Source organism: Chelon labrosus (genome assembly GCF_963514085.1).
Source record: "Chelon labrosus genome assembly, chromosome: 10".
In the NCBI taxonomy this organism is placed as follows: domain Eukaryota; kingdom Metazoa; phylum Chordata; class Actinopteri; order Mugiliformes; family Mugilidae; genus Chelon; species Chelon labrosus.
In genome coordinates this window covers 20886240-20910322 of record NC_140360.1, presented here as the reverse complement: position 1 = coordinate 20910322, position 24083 = coordinate 20886240, and the positions used below count along the sequence as shown (strand labels likewise).

At 40.9% G+C, this 24083-nt stretch overlaps 1 protein-coding gene across 1 annotated transcript; it reads right to left on the bottom strand.

The window, feature by feature from the left end:
• Nucleotides 1-7778: 7778 nt before the first annotated feature.
• On the bottom strand, nucleotides 7779-12537 carry scrt2 (scratch family zinc finger 2). Its single transcript, XM_084554239.1, has 2 exons — nucleotides 12122-12537; nucleotides 7779-8770 (listed from the first exon to the last, which is right to left on the bottom strand). Exons 1-2 carry the CDS (start codon nucleotides 12279-12281, stop codon nucleotides 7971-7973), a joined length of 960 nt encoding a protein of 319 aa, XP_084410365.1. The 5' UTR covers nucleotides 12282-12537; the 3' UTR covers nucleotides 7779-7970.
• Between the last annotated feature and the right edge of the window lie 11546 nt (nucleotides 12538-24083).

The following is a 24083-nucleotide window of genomic DNA, read 5'->3' as shown; positions in this document are numbered from 1 at the left end:
TATTTGCTAACATATCTCAATTACTTAGATTGAGTTAGTCACACAGGTACAGTGGCAGGTCACGGAAGAACAGTTCCCACATAATGATTTGCTGTTAATATTAGATTTTATTCCCTGTGGGATTGTCACACTTAGAGCAGCTGTAGAAAATTACCTGCCAGCTCTCTGACAGGGAAGTGAGCTATATTTATTTATGCTTTCTCCTTTATTCTTTCACACAATGACATGCTTTTAAAATGATAATTATTCAGATTTTCTTCAAACTATAGCTTTGTGGTAGATGAATGTATGTGAAACCACAACACGGTTTAGAAACGGATGTTGCTGCGTTTGTGGCTGAACGTGTGACTGATTTGTTCAGTGATGTTGATTATTCACCGATGGCTCTCGCTGCCCAAATCTATGAAATTATTTTCTACGCTCCCTCCTTCTGGTACAGCTGCTCAGAATGAGATTTCCCGTTTAATGATCTCCCTTGCCTTGAAATAAATTTGCTCTCCAAATCTCATCCAGGGAGAGAACAAGCGGTGCTTTGCAGGGAGGTTATTTAGATGTGGATTAAGCTGCAGCCTTTATTTTCATCTGCACTTAGTTCAGTTCATTAACCTTACACCAAAAACAGAACCATAATGACATCTTTAGCTGCTCGAGCTTAAATATCAACACAGAAAGCCACACTGCAGTTGTTGAAATTATGTAAAACAAATAATTAGGGCAGCAACTGATAGTAATTTCCATTAGGAATTAATCAGCGGATTATTTTTGATTGGTTTTAGCTGTAAAATGTTAGAAAAATTGTCTATTTTATCCAAGCAACAGTCCAAACCCCAAATATGCTCTTACGTGCACTAATGAAAACATGCATCCTAATACAACAGTCCTGCACTAAATCTTAGCGTTATGAAGATTATGGTATTCATCGTTTGTTTAAAATAACAGAGAGCGTTTGATTCAACTGTTTCGTTTGGAGGCTGTGATTTGTAGTACTATTGAATTGTATTGGGATGAACTGACACGTGTTTCTATTATTTTTACGTTAAATAACAGAAACACTTTTATGTTTAATTCAATCCAGTTTCATACCACCATAAACTACATCCTCCAAAATGATCACACCGTTGAATTACCACATTTCTGATGCTGCTGCAACATAAACTGAGCGTTATAACAGTTATGATAGAGGATTTAGTGCAGGACTGTTACAGCAGAATATGTTACTTTTCACTGGTGTGCCTAATGAACTGACAAATGAGTATATTTAAATAAAAACATAACATCCTTACATTTTTGAATATCAGTTTTTGTTAACTGAACAAAAAAGTAGCAGATTAATGTTCATATCTCCAATTCCTTTGCTATCCTTGTTTCTGCGCGTGCTGTATATGAAGGGAAAAGGAGCTATTTAAGGAGTGCCCTCCTCGACTTTTGCCTGAGTGCCGATGACAAGTTGGATATCTAAGATGCATAAAAATGCGATTTTGACATGACTTCAAAAAGAGAAGCATACGGATGAGGTGGACCCTCTGCCAAGAGAGAGACGAGGAAACAGATGGGTTTTACACAAACAGCACAAACATCAAGAACACTGAGTTAAAGAGCTTGGCAGTCTCACTTGATGAAACAGTGAGGAATGGAGGCGCTTTTAATGAGCATCTCTCCTGTGATGCAGAATGTGAAAAGACAAACTGTTAGCTCTTAAAGGGACAGTTACAGCTGGTCGGTCCAAATGGTTTTACTGAACTAACCTCTTGTTGTGTAACATTGGTCAGTATGTATGTAGGCTGGTTCTTTGTTGGTTATTCTGGTAAAGGATTTTCATTTAGAGAGCTGCTTTATCTGGTTCGGCGCCATCATCTACAGACGTGGTGTTTATTGTTGTCGAATTGTTCACGGTGACAGTTGGTGATCAGCCAACAGATGGCGCCAGATGTATGACAAGGGTTAAAGTGAAGGCCGGCACCAGTTGAGGGAAACCTGAGTTTAGCATTGATGGTTTATCTAATTACAAAAATGACTTGTTGTTTGCCGGGTCATCTGTTAGAAACAGAAATACACCAGCTGCAACAAAAAGGCTTTTTCAAGAGGGATTTTGAATTCCACAGTGGCATCTGTTAAAACATTTACCCCCTGAAATCTATTTCTTTAAATCATATTCTTTCATTTTTGAGCTTCTTGAATCAATATATCGAATCTATAAAATGTAGAAGAAGTCAGCTTAAGTAGATATTTTCATTTGTCCTGTTGTTTTGTTATAATTTGAATAAACATCCCTAGGCTAAACCAAGCATGTAGCTTTATGTTCATCAAGTCCTCTGCAGATTATTTTATTGATTGACTGATCTTTAAAATGTCATTGTGAGAGATGCTTGTTTCTGAATGGTGATATGTTCAAATCCTTCTTCCCGAAGTCTGAAAAAATAATTAGTTGGCCATCACATCCCATTTTTGACATTGGGCTGTTGATTAATTCTCTGTGGATTGACAGCTTTACAAAGATGACATGTTTGCTGTGCTATATGAAATGGATTCTTCACCCTTTTCTTAACCAAAAACCCAAAAAGATAATTTGTTTGAGGAGACATACTGTAACAGATGAAAATCTGAGAACATAATTAACAATTAGTTTCCCTGTAACGTGATGAAAAATGTTCATTGTGTCTATTAGTCAATATAATATTACAAAAGACAAACCAAAAACGGCAAATAGTCACACTTTAGAAGAAGGCAGAGAAAATACTCAAATGTAAATCTGAATTTAGTTGCTTGGTTAATTGATTAATCAACCGATCGCCCATTTACACAACATCTTAATCCAGTGCACAGTGTTTCCTCCCCCTGTCTGTGATCTTCAATATCTGTATCTGCTGCTTTAGTCTTGTGCACTAACCTTGTGGTAACCCCATCAGGAGGCAGTTATCTTTTCTCTCAGTCAGTCACTCAGAAGACGACTGCGTTCTCAGGTCAATATCTTTGAAGAGAGACTGTAGCGCGCTCATTTTGCAGGCGGTTTTTAATAATTTACCTGATATGGTGTGAGTGTGAGTGGCAGTGGGCGGCGCTGGCAGCGTGCCGCGCTGTGGAGTGTTGAAGGAATATGTATGCAGGGCCACAGCCGCCCTACCTGCCTCCCAGTGCTGATCGCTCACTGTTGTTACACACACAGCACACCCACGGGTGATGTAATTGGATTCCACGGGTCCCCATTTTACAGTCCATTGCCATGTAATGAAATCAGTTATTTACTTTCATCATAAAATCTGATAAGGGACAACATCTGCTGGGGTAAGGTTTGAGTGAGCACTGCACATGAATGCTGATGTGCAGCGTGACACATCTTGATCTGCAGCACCGCAAACTATAGTTTTGTTTCGAACGAATCAACACTATGTCATTTGACTCAACATGTGAGAACTGATATGACAATCTGTTTTGTTACTTTAGCAGCAAAACTAGCACAGAAGCAACAGCAAGGGCAATCACTGCTTCCCCACGCTGAAGAGAGGAGTGTCTTGTTTCAGAGTCCCTGCTCTGTTCTGCCTGCTGTCTCATTATACTGCCGCTGTGCTGCTGGAGGACACTGAAGGACACAAGCGATTGAATTCAAGTGTTGTATATTCCCTGGAAACCAATCAAGAAAAGCCCCAGAATAATAATCCCTGTCCGCTGTCATGATTCATTTTTATTTTGTTCCATATTTTTCTCTGGCTTTTGAGTCACTCAGGAAGAGTACTTCCAGCATAAAATCAATGTTCCATTAAAATTTAATGACCAGGAAGGGCTTAATAGTGGTGGAACAGATGCCTCTTCTTTTGATAACGCCGGCATCTCAGGAACTCTTATTCAAAGCTGTATTGGTTGTGTCAGGTCTTCTGACCGTTCTCGTTGGTGTCTGCTGTGAAAAACAAAGGATACTGGCATTTCTGTACCTCAGTGGGGTGATATTAAAAGTTAGTAAACTGACAGTAAAGCTCATAAAATCCCTCAAACATTGACAGAGAGGGCTGCAGCTGATGGAAGCTATAATTACTCACAGTGTTAATGTTGACTAAGGGCTACTCCAAACGGATACCAGACTTTTCTAAGCATGTCGGCGAACATTTGCAGGGTATGAGCGTGTTTCTTACTAATTGAAAATAATAATAAAAAAAAATTAAATAGACATTTTACCTTTGATATAAATGGATTTTAAAAGAAATAAGAGAGCACTTGCAGGTTCCTTGTGCTATTGTTTTTATTAACGTTATCATTGCTATTGTTGTCATCATTATTAATTGTAGCAGAACAAGATAAATCAAAACACCCCTCAGCAATCATGGCTTAAGTTTCTTCATACTCAGCTGGAACAGAGAGAGAGAGAGAGAGAGAGAGAGACAGAGAGAGAGAGAAAGATAGAGAGAAAGATAGAGAGAAAGATAGAGAGAGAGCGAGAGAGGAAGAGAGAGAGAATGAGAAAGAAAGTGGAAAATCTTAATCAGTGTTTTTTTCTTTGAGGACCATATGGAAGGTTTCAAGCAGCCAACCATATGTTGAAGGCTTTTGTCATGGAAATCATACTTTTTGGCACTTTTTCATTGCGCAGCCAAGCCGGGCACATAAATAAAAGAAAACAAGAACAAAAAGAAAAAGAAAACCAAAAAAAAAAAAAAAAAAAGAAATCATACTTAACATGATCAAATCTTTGAGAATACACAGAGTTTGAAAGTTTTGTTTGTAACTTACAACAGATAGCTTTTTAATCAAGACACTCCCTGATTCGCGTGGCCTCCCAGACTGCAATTGGTACCTGTATTTGTCTTCTCTTTTCATAAAAAAAAGACAACATGAATAGAAAAAGAGCAATTAAATGTCTACATGCATTGTCATATTATTGCTGTGATATATTTACAAGTATATTTACAAAATCATCAAAGAGGAACAATGTTTCCCTACGTCTAAATCCAGCCGTTTGGGATCAAATTGTGCCTCCTTTCTGTCTGCAATTAGTGTATTCTCTGAGGTTTGTAACACTGCCAGTTTTAGCTGCGAGCCTACAGATACCGTACATTTCCAATTGATGTTTTTAATGATCTCAGTGCTTTTATCTGGCTTATTAAAACACATTCCCCGGGTTTTGAAGATACATTAAACCCGGCTCCCACAGTAAAACATAAAAGGTATAGAAAAGAAATCTGCTGGATGTAATGATTTCTGCATTAGTTTGATAATACAAGCGTCGTGCCAAACTGTGTGTTCTGCAAGTTAATCAGGAGACAGGTGGTTTGGATGCTATCATGCAGTGATTCAGCTGTAGCACTTAGGCGGCCATTGACAGGATGATGGTGAGACGGGGAGGGGAGGATGGATGAACAGAGCAGAAGCTCTTCTTTACTCGCCTTTCTCCTCCCGTTTTGTGTTTTTTTGTTTTGTTTTTTTTGGTTGTTGTTTTTTTAGTTCAAGCTCAGCATTACTGCGATCGTGTCATCCATTTGGAATATGCAAATAGCTGACAGTGCATTTGCCTGCTGGTGCCTGACCTTCCCCTTGGAGGTCGCTCACCGACTCAATTACGCTCCCTATCTGCAGTCTGTCTGCAAACACCTGTTATCCTCCCACACTCCGCCACCCTCCGCCAATCCCACTTCAGCACATCTCATCCTCGCTGCGTCTGTTTAGAGGCAGTTGGGACAGGATGAGGACGGCTGACGGGGAGGGGAGGGACGAATTATGTGGGAGTTGCAAGTGCATTACAGCGCGTCGTTTTATTACAACAGTCTTGGAAACTTTCTCCACCAATGCGGGCCGCGTCCAGATTATTTCCATTGGTGCTGGTTAAGACATACACGCAGCTGTCCTTGTGATGTCTCAGAGAGATGTTTTAAATTGAACAGACACATTTGGGAGCAGTGGTGTATTTAACTGCGTTGAAAAATGTATGTTAGTGACTAAAATGAGATTATTTTTTAATACCATAGCTAGCAAGCCTTAAACTGCCAGAAGATAAATTCTTACCTGGTTAAATTAACACTTAAGCAATTTAGGACTCACTGTTAACTCACCACCATCATTACTGCTTTCGCACCTTAGCAAGCTTGGTGTAACCACATCACACCTACATTATTTCACTCATTTATTTTAATGGTTTTATGGCCAAAATCTTTGTCCACCTCAGCCATTTCTGAGAATTATTTATTGCCTGAGATTTAAAGACAAAAAGGTCCCAAACTCTCTGGTCACAAGGAGGCTGCAGACTTTTGATAAACTGCAAGAGTTTTTTTTTTTTTTTTTTTTTTTTTTTTAGCATTTTGTTTTCATTGTTTCTTTTTATTGCCCTAAGTCGACTGCAAACAAGACAGCTGTGATTGTTATACATGTCAATTGCTGTGTCATTAAAGTTATTGCCACGAAAAAAAAATAATAATTCTGCATTCATTCGTTGGAAGTCGTTCTAGCACTGGTACTGTACATTGTTCCTCTTTAAAAAACTAAGTCCCATGGACTCTCTACAGTTTTCATGCATATAAACATTTTCTTTGAAGATCAGCAGCATCTTACAAGGTCAATGGATGTTCATTTTTTAAATTATAAACAATAAATAAATACATGATAAATAAGTGAGTCTTCGATAAATACACAAAATAAGGTAAATCAATAAATAAATAAATAGGTAGATAAATAAAGTATTTACATGATAAATAGATGGTATGCATCTAAACCGTGGGCGGAGCTTTTAGCGACGTATAAAACAGACGAACAGAATAATTTGACTGTCACTTTGTAACTGAGGGTGTGTTGAGTCCATACCTTCACCCTGAGGTAACACTGGCGGAGGGCGGGGGGAGCACCTCAAACACTGGGTGAAGATTGCTCATTAAGACCGGACGATGCACCATAAAGGCAGCAGAGTTTATGCAAGCCACCATGGTGGAGGAAGAACAACGAGAGTTTTCATTGCTATAGACGACCGCGCATGGCACTTATAACGATAGATCATTTGGTGTGGCTCTCAGTGTTTTTGTCCGAGTCTGTACACATCAGGGTGAGACTATGAATTTGATCAGACGTAGAGTGTGATAACCTGTTCAACAGGCCAGCGTTTTAAAAATCACTGCTCTTGCAGATTTGAATTGGATGACCTATGATCTTGTATAGCTTATTTAAATGAGTTTTTCTTTTGAATACCCACAGTTACAAAGATGCGTTCCATCAACAAGGGATAAGAAGCACAAAAAAATAAATTTAGAAAAATCAAATAGAAAAATAACATCCGTTGAATTGAACTATTGGTGTGGAAAAAAGGGGTTTGTCTTTTTACCTTTTGAAAATGATCTCCCTTTTTTGCAAATACTGTCATAGTTCACATTTTCATAAAAAGTTCATGTTGGCAGTTGCAAAAGAATTCAATTCTTAGCAAATAAAAAGCAGCATAAAAATACAAGAGGTCATTTTGTCTCTAAAAAAACAAAAGAACACTGTTAGTCCTTTTTTATGTTTTTGTTTTTCATTTTCTCATTACTATTTCCTATAAAATATCAGGAATCTAAATATTATTACTATTGATATCAATATCATTATAGTCATTGATAAAAATTCACATGCCAGGCCTCGTATATAATTGTGTATGTGTGTACATGAGTGTGTTTGTGTGTGTGTATATATGTGCAAGCGTGTCTGTGTGTTCGTATGCGTTTACATGTTCCCACATCCGTGCGAGCACATGTTGCTGAATTGTGTACAACTATCATCTACAGTCTCTATTTGGGGGAAGGTTGTTTGATTGTATGTTTCTGTGGACGATTAGCTACTGTGCAGGGAAAAAATCCAGCATCTTTTGAAATTGTCTTTGCCATAATCATTAGAGTTTCTTCACGTAATCTCAGTGAAAATATTGCTTTCTAAAAAAAGGGAAGAAAAAAGGCATGGAGGGTAGAGTGAACAGGGTTATTGGTTGTGAACCTACAACAGGGGTTCAAAATTTTGCTTCTTCCTTGTGGTTAGTCTTCTGATCCAGAGTCGTCTTCGTCTGCAGAGCCCTTGAAGCAAGCTGACTCATAGTGCTTGTTCAGGTAGGACTTGAGAGCGAAGGTCTTATTGCAGCGCTTGCATCTGTAGTGCTTGAAGGCAGAGTGTGTTTGCATGTGGGCGCGGAGGTTTGAACGGTCAGCAAAGGCTTTGCCACAATGGGCGCAGGCAAAGGGCTTCTCCCCCGTGTGTGAGCGCATGTGACCTTGAAGCAGCCACGGCCGGCTGAAGGCCTTGCTGCACACATCGCACTTGTGCTTGAGGTCGTGGGTGAGGATGTGCATGGCCAACGCCGGCATGGACACGTACACTTTAGCACAGGTGGGACACTTGCGGGCCATCTTGCTGTCCAGGCTGCGGTGCGTCTGCTTGTGTCTGCTGAGGTTGGAGGAGGTGGCGTACGTCTTGCCGCACTCGTTACAGGTGTGGCGAGCTGTGCCGGCTCCCCTCTCCTGTGCCCCGCCGTTGGCACTGCTGCTTCTTGACCCTTCTCCACGACTCTCCCCGTCTCCCTTCCGCCTCGAGCGCCCATCAGAGATGAAGAAGGCATCCATGGTGTAACCCTCGGCCAGGGCCTCCGATTCACCACTGTAGAAGCCGCTGGCTGTCATGCCAGATTGGGGGCTGTCGGGGTGCTTCAGGTCGGGGTCACAGTACTCCTCTCCGCTGCTCACCTGGGTGTACAGGGGGTCTGACACTGGCGAAGCCAGCTTGTGCTCCATCTTCTTCTCCCCCTGGTATACAGATGGCGTGATGTAATCCTGGATGTATCCTGGGTAAGAGACACACGCAGACACAGTTGGCCAGGGGTTGTGATGGATAAGGACACAGTGACATGCTGGTGATTACATGATTATAACGTTGGATGATTGCCCTTTGCAAAATGGTGAGTGTCAGCACAGAGCTAATTGCATTTTTTCCAGAACTCACAGGTTGCACAAACAATAGTTCAGTGATGCAGGGAAACTTGACGCGCTCAGCTGCATTTAGAACGGTTGCAATTTTACACTGAGAGTGAGCGATGGATAATAGCTCATCAAAGAAGTCTCCTATGCAGGAAGATGCATATTGAAAGCCCTCTTAAATAAAGTAGACTCATTGATTAGACATCCTTTTTTTCCAAGTGCAAGCACATATGACGCCAAACACAGAATCGTGTCTCCTCTCTAAATTCCCCGAATTAAATATTTTAATGCATGAAATTTTTTTGTTTTTTTGTTGCAAAGTAGTAGAGCATGTTAACTTCTTACATTGCTGCTTACATCCTGTAGGATTTTTGCTACTTCTTCAAGCAGCTGTAAACATGATGCAGCAAAGCACAAAGCACCATAAGTGATTTAAATGTCTCCAACTGTATAGAGCATGATTTCAGAGAGATATATTTTTGTTGGCATCATTCATGTCTTTCGTTTCCCACCGAAGCAGCTCAGTGCCAGAAGAGCTAAAAGGCTTGCTGGCAGCTAAATGCATCCAAACAGAACTTGATATATTCCTATGCTGTGAATCTCAAGAGCTGGATACATGCTAAATGCATTTTACCTCCAGGGTTGATATTCTGTAGTTAAAAATATGAGTGTAAATATAAAATGTAGTGAAAATCCTTTGGTGAGACAAATAGTGCACAACTGCAGGAAAAAAAGCTATTCCTAAGCACTGTGCAGCAAGCAGTGGAAATTAGATATTGACTGCGTTTTAATGAAATTCAAAGTTTTGAACTGATCAATAGGCTATCATCTGTAAAATAGTGCAGCTGTTAGAACTGTCGAGTGCTGGAGAAGATAGAAATAACGCAAGGAACAGATCAAGTGTCTGCGACACATAATAATAGTTTATTGAGCACAGCGTGCTGGAGGACTGATAGTGTGAGACATGGCATCATGCACATTGTTTGTGAAGAGGGTCACCTGTCTACAGCAGCGAGCACGCTGAAGTACCTTCAAGAAACAAGCCGTAAGAAATCAGTTGAAGTGCTCTCTTACTACATCGTCTCTATTCCAGAGGGTTTCAGTTCACACACCCACTTTGTCAAAGACATGACCATGACACTGGGGACAAGGAAACACCAGGCCTAGGCACACATTATTATGCTGCACTGCAGGACTTCACTGTTTTAAACAGACAACGTTTGTCAGAGAGAGACAAAAAACCTTCATTTTAAAATGATGAAAAAAAGACTTAATACAATCTATTTTAAGACTGAATTCTTATAGTTAAATGCACGAATCCTGCTGCTTCAACAATCCACCTGTTTTACAGCCACACTATAAACTGTTGTGATTTCAGCCGAGTGGTCTTTGCACTATGTACGACAGCATGCTCTTTATTTTTTAGAGATTTTATTTTATCAGCAAAACAGACTATGCTGCACATGTGTTTACTATGTTTCAGTTACCCAAGGTCAGACACGCAGCTCATCATTTAGGACCCGCGCTGTATCAGCCTTTACAGCTCATAGGCTCATTTCTGTAATGCAAAGCAAGCATGTAATTAATGGACCCTCTCAGCCACCCCTCTTTGTTGTTCGACAGACACTCAAGTCAAATGTCTCCACAATGGGGGGAAAAGAAAATCTGCTGGCACGGCAGAAGTGCTGATGTTAGGTGTTTCAGCCACGCTGTGAATTCTTTTATTTTACCTTGGCGTGAAAAACACAATTCTTTTGTTCAAATTAAACAGCTTTTGTCGACATCAGAGTAGAGCTTTATTGTTCTTTTCTTTGCTTTTATTATAATGCTTATTTTTCACGGTGTTGAACAATAGATTCAAGAACAATAGAGAGTGACAGAAATTATCCAGATGGGTTCTTAAATAGTTCTATGAAATCCTGAAGCAGGGAAACTAAATGACTTTCAGTACAAGCTGCTTGCTAAATATATCATTTTATTGTCATAATTATTTAGAGTTAAACCAGTTAGTTATTTTTAGTTTTGCAAACCTGTTCAGTCTCCTTTGCCACAAATCACATGTTTATTAAATCCTCTAATCTCAGTCCCTTTAAATTTCACCTTGTTACTGACATGGTTGAATAACAGGTGGGTATCATCACAGCATTAACTGAGCACTGTGACGCCTCTCTCACTGTGAAAACATTCTAAGAAATCACAACAAAGACTCACATATGGCCCTCTAAACGTGGCCACAAAATGGAAGCGACGAGCTTAAAGCACACCGTGAAAGTGAAGGTCGCCTCTCCGCTCCGACTGGAGCTTAGTGTGGCCGGTTGGTGTGTTGACCACAGTGCAGCTATGTGCCTTTCTTCGTGTTTACTGTACAACCTCTTGTCACGTGATCAGCCTCATTGCTGCCCCAAGCATTTTTGTCTCCTTTTTCTCCTTCCCATCACTACCCCTTCAGCCCAGCTCCCCACCTCCCTCCTGGCTCTACTGTACAGTGTGTTGAGGTCTCTTGTGGCGGCGATAGGCCTGCACGGCTGAAACTCTAACCCCTGCTAGTTTTCAAATGCCCGGAAGGAAGAGAAAGATGTAGTGGAGCGATGGGGGTGGGGAGACTGTGCATGCTCCATTTGGATGGGAAGAGGGGGGCAAGGGAGGATCGGACCGTGATGGGAACTCAAGGACAATAACAGCTAAGGACAAATGTATCATCCGATACTCATCTCTCATATTCATGAATTTTTTAGTCCACATGATGTCCAGATATCGTCTTATGTGCGTGCATCCACCACACTGCTGGTGCAGTCATACAAATACGTAACTGGAGCTTCTCCTGATTAGACACACGTTTTGTTCCCTATTTACATAAACTAATCCGCGGCTGTGACCTGAATTGTGCCTGCCCTTCACTGAAGTCAAAAAAAACAAAAGTCTGGGAGCACTGTAATGGGGGTGGGGTGCCGCTAGAGAGGATTATTTAGGATATTGGTGCAAAAATCAGCAGGCTGCGTATCACTTCTCACATTAATTTACATACTACAAGCATGTTATTGGCTGACTCCAAAATCTCCCCCAGCAAATAAACAAAAAAATAAAAACAAAGGAGGATACCATCTGTTCTAAGTGTGGAAATGTCAGGCATGCTGAAGGCAGCTCCAGAGCTGTTTACGGGCAGGAGTGCTAGCACATCTTTAACTAGAGCGGCTCAGACTGGAGGCATGTTAACTCACCATTCTCACTGAGACGAACCCCAAGGCTGGTCACCGAGTCTGTGATGGAGCGTGCAAAAGTGAACGAGTCGTCCAGGTGGTGATGATGATTGGAGGTGGCCACATTGGACGAAGAGAAATCATCAAGCTTGATCTTCTTCACCAAAAATGAGCGGGGCATGTTTCAATGGATAAAAACACAGAGCTGAGAAAAACGCATGAGAGAAAATAAAAGACCCTTTGAGGAAGCACACAAGCAGAGCTGGCTTGACGGTAATCCTTGTGGTTAATATGAAGACAGCGGCCAAAAACATAAGATAAGAAAGAACATGGAAACCAGTGGAGAACAAGGCTGACGGCAATGCTGTGTGATACTCTCTGGCTCCCCCAGCTTCCCCCAGAAAAATAAAAAAATAAAAAATAAAAGCGATCCTGTTCAGCACTGGATAGCTCCTGTGATGCAGCAGGCTTAAGGGACCAGTGAGGAAGAGAAGAGATGGAGACAGACAGAGAGAGGAGGGAGAGAGAGAGAGAGAGAGACTGTCAGACTAGCTGAGATCAGCAATCACGCCAGCCTTTATATGGGGCACAGGCAGTGGAAGATCAGGTGGTGCTGCGAAATGGAGCTGCTTAGCTTTAATCCATCAAATGTCCCCGGGGACACACATCAAATTACTACTGAACCGTCTGTGCATTCGCACACAGACAGAGGAGAAAGAACACAGCCAGACCCCCACTGCCCCCACTGCTGCTCCCCCTCCTCCTTCCCTCCCCCCCTTTCACCCCGCTTATGCTCCATGCTCGGAGGAGGAGTAAAAGAGGAGGCAGACAATGGAGATGTGGATGAGAGCACACTCAGTGTCCTGTCCCCCATTGTTTTCAGATGAAGTGGCACAGTTTATGTTTGTCTTGTACAGGCGCTTCCTCCCTCATGTCATCTCCGTTACCTCAAACAGCCTCAGATCTCTCCTTCCCTTCGACCCACTGCACTGCACTCACATGCTAAGAGCACACATACAGTACAGGAGAGGTTATTGCAGCGTCTGGGACCCTTCTTTTTTTTTTTTTTTTTAAAGCTGCACTGGATTCCAACACTGTTGACGAGCCGGCTACAGGGAAGTACCAGTGCTGCACGGCTCAGCCTGTCTCTCTCCCTCCCCATTACTGCTGCACAGATGTGTGTCCTGCCATGCGTGGCAGTGAATTATCTGATTAATTAATTACATCTTTTTTGATTAGGGTGAAATCCAGAATTAGATCCATGCTCACTAAATTGGCCACCTATCTTTGGTTTGCTTTGCATTTGTGTGAATTCATTAGCTCACTCTGTGATTTTCATGCTGCATTATACATTAGTTTTCATTACAGCTTCCATTAGACATATTTACCTACACAGAAGAATCTCATTTCTGAGAGACACCCAGTGTGAATGTGAAACAGAAATCATGCACCTGTTTGATTCACTATCAAATGGAAACACTTCACTTGTGTGATTATTTAGCATCCAGTCATATTCAAACAACTAACGACTGTTAAAGAAAAGCTGTGAATGTCAGAAAACACAGTATTTAAGGTGGAACAATTCAAAACTCCAAAATATTTAGTTTTATATTCCAATAAGACGAACAATAAAAACAAATCTTTGCATTTTAGAAGCCGTAATCAGAGAACACATTTGATTAATCATTGTTTTAATTAATTGACTGTCAGAATGATCTGCTAATTTACTGGCAGCTTAATTATTCTTTATTTTTTATTCAGCATCCTGCCTTTCTGTTGACTGCAATAGTAATCTTGCTGTTATGCAACATATCTTAACTGATTACATCGGGGACATTTACAGCTACTTGTTTGTTTATTTTTTTACTTTATTAGAAGCCAGATCCAGCGTTTAGAGAACAATTTCCCAAAGAGAAATGTTAAAAAAATATATATATATATGTATGTATATATATATATATGTTGAGACCACTTGTAGATTTTATATTTATTTTATTTATTTACTGCTATTAGTAAGGGAGACTTGGTCTATGCTCTAAACTGCTGTTTTTACTGTGCATTTAAAAATAATTCTTAAATTTTGATTAATTATTTATTTAATACACTTTGTATTTTTCATATTGATCAGGCTCCTAAAATTGCACTAGAATGTGGTTAAAGGTATCGTAGATTTACTCCGACATTTAGGCTTGCCCTCTCGTCCGGGTCGCTCTAAATCATCCTCGCCGCCAACAGTGACCCTGCAGCTCGGACGCGGCCGAGGGGACGGTGTTAAATCAGTGTGGTCAGGATTTATCTCACATGTGTGATTGTACATTACAGGAGAAGTTGACGTCGCTGTCACCAAGCCAAGCTTATAGAGCAGAGGCAAGGACGAGGAAGGTCGGGAGGAGAATCCAAAACAGTGCGCTGTTTAGAGTTATTTCCTAGAGAAAGGCTTTTTAATAATTACTTTTCCTCTTGTATTGATATGTTTGGGTTGTTTCAAAGATCCTCATTCATTCAAGAGAAGGAAAAAAAAAAATCTGTGTAGCTGCTGAATTATTCTTCAGATTTTATTCCACCGGGCGGTGAGGTTAAATGAACAATGAACCTTCCTTGACTCATATTGACCTTTCCGGCAGCTCCTCAAACCCTGCAGTCTGTCTCCTCTTGAACTGCGACGTACCTCTGGCAGAAGCTCTCATTATTGTGCTCTTTGTAAGGTGCAGCGGTGCACAGCTGGTTTACCTCTTTTAAGTCTAAACACGGCACAGTTATTCTTTCGAGTTCAAGGTAATATTTTGGTGGTGATAGTTGTACTCTGGAGAATTTAGCCAAGGCTAAATATTATTTTTATGATTAACAGATAAATATATTGCCTCCTATTTTACTACTTTCCAGAGAAATTCAACCAGAGATTGAAAATATAATACATGACCAAAAACTGCACAGAGGAAAGATGTTTGACATTTTTATCATTATTCTGCCATTGAACAATCTTGTTTTACTACTAAATGTGGGATTTTATATAAACATTAAACGGAATTATCATTAAAACAAACTAAAAGTAATTCAGGTTGTTGTTTTATATGCATTTAAGTATTTAGGTGTACAGAAAAGCAGTGGAGCATAGCCTAAACCATGAGCTGTTGAACCTGATGTGTTAAATTTGCCTTAACTCAGGCTGATAACTGTGTGTTATGCTGAAGGCAGCCACCTGTAACTGGAAGCAACATCAACCAGCATGATTACACAAACACCACGTTAAATATTCTGTGCTCAGGGTGTTTCCTGTCTGCACGGCATTAATTAATTTCATCACGTATGAATTTTACTATTAAATTAAAGAATGAGTGCAACAAGTCGGCTACATGTTAGAGGCGAATGGTGGCAAACAAAGAAGAAGCACGCCATGACCAAAAACATCTCTGGGGTTACTTGTATCCAGCAGCAGGAAACTTCTTGCCAATTGTTTCATCCTCCTTCTCCTCCTCTTCCTAATGTCAGAGCTCCGGTCCACTTATGGCCTCCAGACTCCCACTGACATGTGGTCACTGCCTCGGGACGTTACCATAGTGACTGCCCCCCTCAGGCTGGAGGAATGGTTTTTATTTCGCTGTGCCTGATGGGGGCTCTGCTCTGGTCAGATGGGGGGAGGCTGTGATACAATCAGCCTCATTAACATCCTGTATGGCCCTCCAGGGCTGTGGAGATGACCTGGCCAAATGAATGAAGTCAGTCTAGTTGATTTGTTCCTTCACGCTGTTCCACAAGGGACGCTGCAAGGGACAATTACCCCATCTACAAATCAGTTTATTATCTCTATTTACAGATGCGTGAAGTCTGTTTAATCATTTAACTTTTGCCTAATTCACACATCTGATTTAGTTAAAAAATTACAGAAAATATGACATTTACTTGGATACACATGCATAAAACCTGTAACGTCAATGTCATGTACTAGGCTGGGCTTATATAAAAACACTCTGAGCTTGTTGGGCTACGTGAAGAGAAGCTAAGAGTCCATTAAGCACAGCCATCTATAATTCACCTCACTTTTGCTTACTGGGTCACTTCAGAGAGGCTTTTTTAAGCCGCTACAGTAGAAGACTGTTTTGCTCTTTATACCATTTAAAAAAGAACACGGTCTCAGTTTAAATGCAACAAGTATTTATCTCATTTGAAAATATTTTTCTTTTTCATTATTTTGTGGCAGCCACAATGCATGCATTTGACACAAAAATCCTTTTAACACCAGTGAGACATGGCCCAGTGAAGAAGGTTATAAAACCAGTATGTAACAGTGTACTGTGGATTTAGTCTGGACCTTAACTACCTCCCCAGTCACACTATATCTAATGCTGTTTGGCAGATAGTTCAGTGTATCACTCATGCCCTATTTGGCTTGTGTCTGCCTGTTGTCCTCTATGCATCTTGGAGCGTGTGCGCGTTTGTTGTCCATGGGCAACTGTTCAGTAAATAGGGCAATTAAGTGTGAAAAGCAGAAAGGAGCTAGCATGTTCCTATCTCTTTGGTGGGGGAGATAATTTATGCTAATAACATCTCTACCGCTCAAGCTGCCCAAAAATGATAGCAGACCCTTTTGGCTTCAGAAGAATCTTTTCATCCTCTTGGAGAAAAAAAAAAAGTGGTTTCTCAACACCTTGCAAATAAGACAGCTGTGTGGCAGTGAATGAATCTCTCTCTCCCTCCCTCTCTCACTGCCTTTCATCTCCAGATGATAATCTTTTCTCCTTCACTGTCTTGTATGGTGCATGTTTGTTCTTCATTTAGCCTGTGGAATACTTGAAACCTAGTTCCCTTTCTGTCTCCTCCCTGCTCTCTTATAGCCTCACACCCTGCACACAATCTATCATCATTTTTCCTTCAAGAGCCGTCATAGGAAGTCGCAGCATGTGTGAATGTATTACTGTAAATAGTATCCTATGCATGAGCGATGCTTCTTAATAACACTTAAACTCGAGCTCAGTATGCTGTTCATGTGGCATAAATTCCTCTAACATACTGTGGGGCACACAGGCATTGGGTGGCTGTGCAGAGCAGAGGCCATGCTGGCAGTTCAATAAATAATCCCAGTGAAAGTGGGAGCTATAAACCATGTGAAATCTCTACCAGCGGCCCACTATCATGCTCGGTGCGGAGCTCCATTGTTAGCCAGTAAGAACAAATGTGTCAGCTTCTTCTTCTTCTTTTGTACAATGGTAAACAAAAAAAAAAGCAAGCCTGATTAAAACATGTGTTATAGTTTTAAACCTTTGGTGACATCTTAGTAAAAAAATATTATTTCTGAATGAACACACACCTCATAGCTGTATATGAATTGACCATGGCAAACCGTGTTGTAAATGCATTCAGAAACAAGTAGTGTAGTGGACTACTATTTCAGATTTATTAATCCTACTAACACCAGTTACTTTGATGTTTGCTTGGTCAGATTTGATCCAAGGTTGGACTCACTGATCCAGGGTGTATTTGCTGGAGCTGTGTCCAAAGTCTAGTCTAAAGTTGTCTCACATGGTGAGTGCTCTTGCTAACATGAAGTACCACATTAATGCATGTCTTGGTTTTGCTCAGAATTGGAGGGTGTTTGAACTTGAGGATCACCAATCCTTCGGTTGATATGATAAAAGAAGAGTGGCTTGTTTCAAGAACCTTTGACAGACTAGGGCTAGCTGTTTCCTCTTTGTTCTAGTCTTTATGGTCAGCTAAGGTAGAGTGCTGCTGGCATTGAGTTCATACTGGAAATTCAAGTGGTGTTGAGCTTCTGATCTCTGCAAGAAAGCATATAAGCATATGTTTGTTTACCTCAGTTGACTGGACAATATGATCTTGTCAGACCAATAGTAACAAGAAATCACCTAAAGAGATTAGGGTTACATCAATAGCCTTCCAGTAGTAACGGTGTGTTTTTTAATTTAATTTAATGAATTAATATGTGTCCATGGATATGAATTAAAATTTTATGAGACCACCACATAATTGAAAGGTAGCCCAGTGTCATCACACATAGCCATCAGTTGATTTGTGCACATCAACCGGTGGGTAGAAAGATCAACAAAAGTCCACATATACATACATGTTGGAAAGGGTGATGGTGATACCAGTCACATGGAATAATCAACCAGAAGACTTGAGATTTGAGTCCTCTGAGGGATTTTTTTACATCCGTAAAGCCGGGCATACACTGTGCAATCGATTGCCGGCTCATTTTGAGCCTATTTGCCACTCGTGCGACTATTTTTTGAATGGGGCCGAATTTCGTCTCAATCGCGTGTCATGGTTCGTGCAGTATACGTGGGGTAACGAGGAGAGATTAACACCTCATGACCCGTATAGTGTGACAACATGATTCGTGGGCTGCGAACTTTTGAACTCAGCGATCTAGTCGTGCAGTCTGAGGTGGAGCTGAATCAAAGGATTTAAAATATCGCACAGTGTATGCCCGGCTTTAGTTTCCATTTAACTTGCTTTCTTTTGCTCTGTGTCACTGTTTTCTTTGACTCGCTGCTTGGTAAGGGATTAGGCAACAAAAAGGAGTCAAAAATAAGTACTTCATGATACGATGATTTGTGATTGATTACTTTCAAAGTTGTTCCCTCTATCACAAAAAATAAAATTGTATCCATGGATATAAAACACTTAAATTACATTTTGTGACTACTTCAGCTGGTTTAAACTGATGTACAAAAAGTCAAGTGTAAACTCACAATAGTTTGCTCATCACACATTAATGTGATTCTGCGTTACTTTTGAGACTTTGAGCATAAACATTAAAGAAATATCGCAGGCGCCAGTGTTGTGCAAGTTCACATTAAACAAGAACTAGTTCTAGTTCATAGTTCACATTTTTTAAGTTTGAACTAAGTTTCTTTTTTTCTTTTTTTTCTTAATGAGCCTCTTTGAGCTTTTCTTGTTCAATGGAATCTCTGACTGACCTGCCCATCCATCCCCAGCCCGTGGTATTTTTTCTGCCAGGATCTGTGCTGCTTTTTTGAATAACCATTGACTGTATGTACTAGGAAATAACTCAAACGTTTGTGTGGATCAGTTGCTTCTGCGGTGCCGGAGGCGGCTTCTCTTTGAGCTGCACTGGCCATGCTGTATGCCGTAAATCGCACGTCGGGTGACAGCTGTCGTAGAACTTTTTTTTTCTTTTTTTTGTCCTAAAGGGGGGTGAACGTCATTATTTCCCCAGAATGAGTGAAACTCAAATCTACGCTGACATTTGGAAAAATGATGCGTTACGTTCACAGTTCACAAAAATATGAACATGTTCAATGAACGCCGTTTATGCACAACACTGACGGCGCATAATGGTTGGCTTTAACCATTTCAGTAAAAAAATGATTCAATAATTTAATATACTGCAAATACTAGCTTTACTGTTTATCTATAATTTAGTTGGCTGATGAAGTTACCAAGTCAAGTGCACTCAGTTCGCTGTGGCCAGTTTTCATGCAGATTTCTTTTCTTTGCGACCAATCGATTGGTGGAAGAGAAGGTACATTTTCGGTCGATCCAGATTTTCTTTGGTTGATTGCAGCCTCTCATTTAACTAAGAGCATGTTTGCTGTGGAGGATGATTTCTTCTTTGTGGTTTCACTTTCTAGTTTGTTTCGTTTTGTTTTTTAATAGGAAGCTATAGTAATTTCATTAACACCCAAAGACGTTCCGCGAAGCCTTCAAGTGTGTTCTGAGCAAAGCACTCTCATTTTCTAAAGCTGTAATTAAAGCTCAACTATAATAGTCATCATCATACCTTGCTCTGATTTATCGAGAAATAATTGTTCAGATAATCTTAGTCTAAATTAATTGGGTTAATTAATCACCACAGTGTCCTCGCCCTCCCTCCCTCAAATAAAGGCATTGTAGGTCTTTTTCACATTATGTTCCATCACGAAGGTCAGAGCAGTGGGTAATAGACTGTCGTTTCCAATTTGTACTTCCACGCAAAGGAAGAGCAAATGCATTAGTGAGATGGTATCAGCCTGTTTAAAATTAGACAACAAATGGACAGATTTGCATGCATACATGCAGCATGGATAGACCAGCCCCACACAAAGATTACTGTATTGTGAACAGCAGCATCAAGTCTGGCGACCAGTTACTAATTTTCTTTTTGAGGATTCACTACACCTGTTTGCAGCCACGAGGACAAACAAATATACCGGTTCCTGACACCACAGTGTAATGCAGTCCTATAAAAAAACAAGAAAAGAAATCTGCAACCAAACAAATTTTCCACCAGGCAACACTGAGACAGGCATTTTCCTCTTATGTGTTTTTCCTGCTAGTGCGTGTCAGGGAGAGAGGTGAGATCAATTTCCACAGGATTAGGCTGCCTGGGGAAAATGATTGCTTTTTCTAATACTTAGTAACAATTTTTCAATTTCCTGTGGTCTTTGTTACTCTCAACATTTTTGCAAATGAGCAAAACAGAGGCAAGCGGCGTTGCTGCTCTGCGAACTTCACCTTGGGACCAAGCATCATTTGCATATATATTGAGAGCATACGTTTTTGGTTTATAATAGTCACCATTCTGGGGTGGGGGCGGGGAACTGGGGGCGGCTGGCAGGCATTCTGTCACCTGTTATGAGGCCCTTGTCCGCGAACATCCCTGGGAGACGAAAGCGGGCGATAATTACGGTGCTGGGACTAAACTGGTGTTGCTCTCTCCCTTCACACATTGTTTTAAATCTGGAAAGGAGAAAAAGTAAAACAAAGACGGCTGCGGGGCACGGCTCTGTTTCTGAGCTCCCAGTGATTCTCAGAGGCCACAGAATTCACAGAAAATGAAATTAATCTATCGGCACAGCACTGATTCTGTGGTGATTACAGTTTGAGCCCGCCGCTAATAAATCCACACGTTCCACTCTTTGCGCTTTCACAGGGGCTAACTACATTCAGGCAGAATCAGAGGAGATGCTCTGCAGATGGTCACATGACAAATGGCTTTATTGCCCCGTTATGGAGATTTGAATCATAATTGAGTGTCTCTACAGTGATGTGTGCACTTGGTATGACTCATAGTGATGCTTTTGCTAGAGGACAGAGGAGCTTTGTTGCTTCTGCTTCAATCTTCTGCCTCATATTTAGATTTCACATCAGATCGTTTTAAACCAGCCTCAGTGTTTTTGGTTCTTTTTAAATATTTGTGCAAGATTTAAAACTAATCTAAATAAAGATGAGATTCACCAGGAGGAAAAAAAAATAAACAGAATTTATTCTCCTGTGCGTTTTATCTAATTTATTATTTCAACAGTCAGTTGAAGTTGCGTAAAGAGTAATGCGAGCATGCACGTTTGCACACTGAGGCATGTGCACCACGCATCACTGCTTTTGTGTGTGTTGAGCGGTTTTCAAAGGGCATGCTTTTGTGCAGGCACAGATGATGCAGCTGGCAGAAACATGACTATTGCTGGAAGCACGTCCATGTTGGCACACTTACAGAAAGCCCTGGCTCCTGGGTCACACTTTATATAGGCTACATAAAGGCTGCCTGCCCGTCTGCTGTCTGGTCCATCGATAACGGCTGTAATGTGCAGACTGTAAAGAGCAGAAACCATTTGAACGTGAAGTTTCTCTTATGTCTAGAGCGGAAATGTTTAGTGGATCAAACAAGTAGTTGAAGGAAGGACATTAATACTTAATCAGTTGGTATTTTTCAAATAAAACTCTGCATGAATGCAAGAATTTGATGCTTTTAGTTACCTCATGTGATAATAAAGGGAGTATCTTTAAGTTTGGGACTGTAATCCAAATGGAATGCATTCTAATGTACTTCTGAGGTGTTGTTTTTTTATTATTATTTAATTAAAAAATAGTTTTAATGCAATTATTTAATTAATCGAGACAATATTTGTATTTTTTGTGCAGTAATTCTGACAGCTGGGATAGCTCTATCCCACCCCCTCCCCCCACGACCCTTCACAGGACAAGCGCTTACAGAAGACGAATGTGCTGTAATTCTTTGTGTTAGGTGTAAGAGGTCAGACAGTCTTGGACATGAACAAGAAACAACATTAATTCTTTAGACACTTATCATTTATTTATTCTGAACAACAGCAAGTTAGCCTTCTTTCCAGTACTCGAAATCTACCTCTAAAAAGAAATCACTTTATTGTGTAATTTCCAACAGGATCAATCATGGTTCCCATGTATGGATAGCTCCATTTATTCCATAATTGCCTGATAAATTAACCAGCACAGACACCTGTCAAAACAGCAGACAATCTCTGTGAATCCACCTCCCAACAGGCTCATCTTGATGGGCTAAGTTGATAATGACAACTCTCCAAGTCTGTCCCCTCAGGCTGAAGGATGAGAGCACCATAGAGTTCTTTTTTCCCATCCGTCCCTATTACGATAATGCATCAAATAGACATTTTAATTTGAAGTTCATTTTCTCCTCAAGGCCCTGTAAATGTCTGCAAGCACGAATTCTGGAAGAGATAACCTTTTAATGTGCGATCTTTTTGTTTTTGTGTCCTGGTGAAATCCTCACTTATCATCTTCTGCATTTTGGCATCGTGCAAGAGTGTGACTAGCTCTGTATATTCCAGCTGCTCTTTCAAAATTCGGCGCCTCCCAGAAATAAAACAAAAAAATAAATAATAAATCCCGATGTTTCGTTTAAAAAGCTCCTCCTCCAGCTTCACTAGAAACAAAACTGCAGATGAGTCATTGATTTCCACAAACAAACCAAATTGCCAGGAGTCGTACACGCAACTGTGACTCGGAGGAAACCTCATCACTCAGCAGTTATATTGTTGTGCACCCAGCGACCTCCTTTTTCAACCTAGCTAGTGTGGCGATAACGTGCGTGAAATGAGCGCCGAGGCCTGCCAGCGGTGCCTGAGCCCTCGCAGGGCCTGACACCTGCCTACGCTCAGCTGTTCTTGCCACGCTTGACCGCACGTGGCTAATAAACAGACCTGTCCTTATCACTGGAACTCCATTAACGGGGGTCGCAGTCACCTGAATCCCTCGTCGGGGCGACAGCAAATTACAAGGCAAATGTAATGGGTTTTGCTCTATTGCCACACACTGAGATAGTGAATTACACCAAAGGCCTGATGTTATTACATGTCCCCAGGATGCTCGCTCTGTGTTTTATGATGACTACACTGAAAACCAGGTCAGTGCTCAAATTGTCATGGTCTTCGCCTCCATTGCTCCAGTTCTATCTATCATGTCCATTCAAAGAGGGGACAAAGGCATGCAGCAGGTCATCCACTTCATGTCAGCCAATGCTGAGTACTTCAGACAAATGTTTCCGTCTGTAGCCACATATAGACATGAAACCACCCTCTTCATTAATATCAGTTTGAAGTGACAACAATTTATTAAAAACTAAATAAAATGTTTGGTCAGGTCGCCCTGTCCTGTTCTGACCTTAAGTCTGTGTCACACCAACATTCAGAGGGCATCTCTTTACAGAGTCCTTCATATCAGCCAGATGTCTATAGTATGAATACGTCTTTAGTATAAAGGGCTGTACGCAGCAAGAGACCACTGGATGTTTATCAGATTGCGCGAGTTGCAGCGATGATAGGCGAACAAACCTTTGGCGATGCGTAGTGGGTGGTTTTCAAGTTGAACTAATCTCAGCTTAGAGGTGACTCGATTGAGGTGATGACCAATAAGAGTGACTGACACAGTTTATTGACACATGTCGCAAACACAGAGTTTCCCAAATGTTTTGCAACTAGGAAACACTGTCAACAACTTCGGTTCCTGCCGCCAAATTCACCACGCTGATAGCAGGCTCGGCGTGTCCATAACGTGGCAATGTTGTATATGTTAAGCAAGAAAAGCTAGCTCTGGCTTACACACTAGAAATATTTGTATGTAATGTCTGTTTCATTCAGGAAAAAAATCAGGTGAGAAATATCAAAGCATCTTACCATGCCACCAGAACCTGCAACGTCCATTAGCGACCAACAAAATAATGGGCAACGAGCAGATCGCTTTATATGTG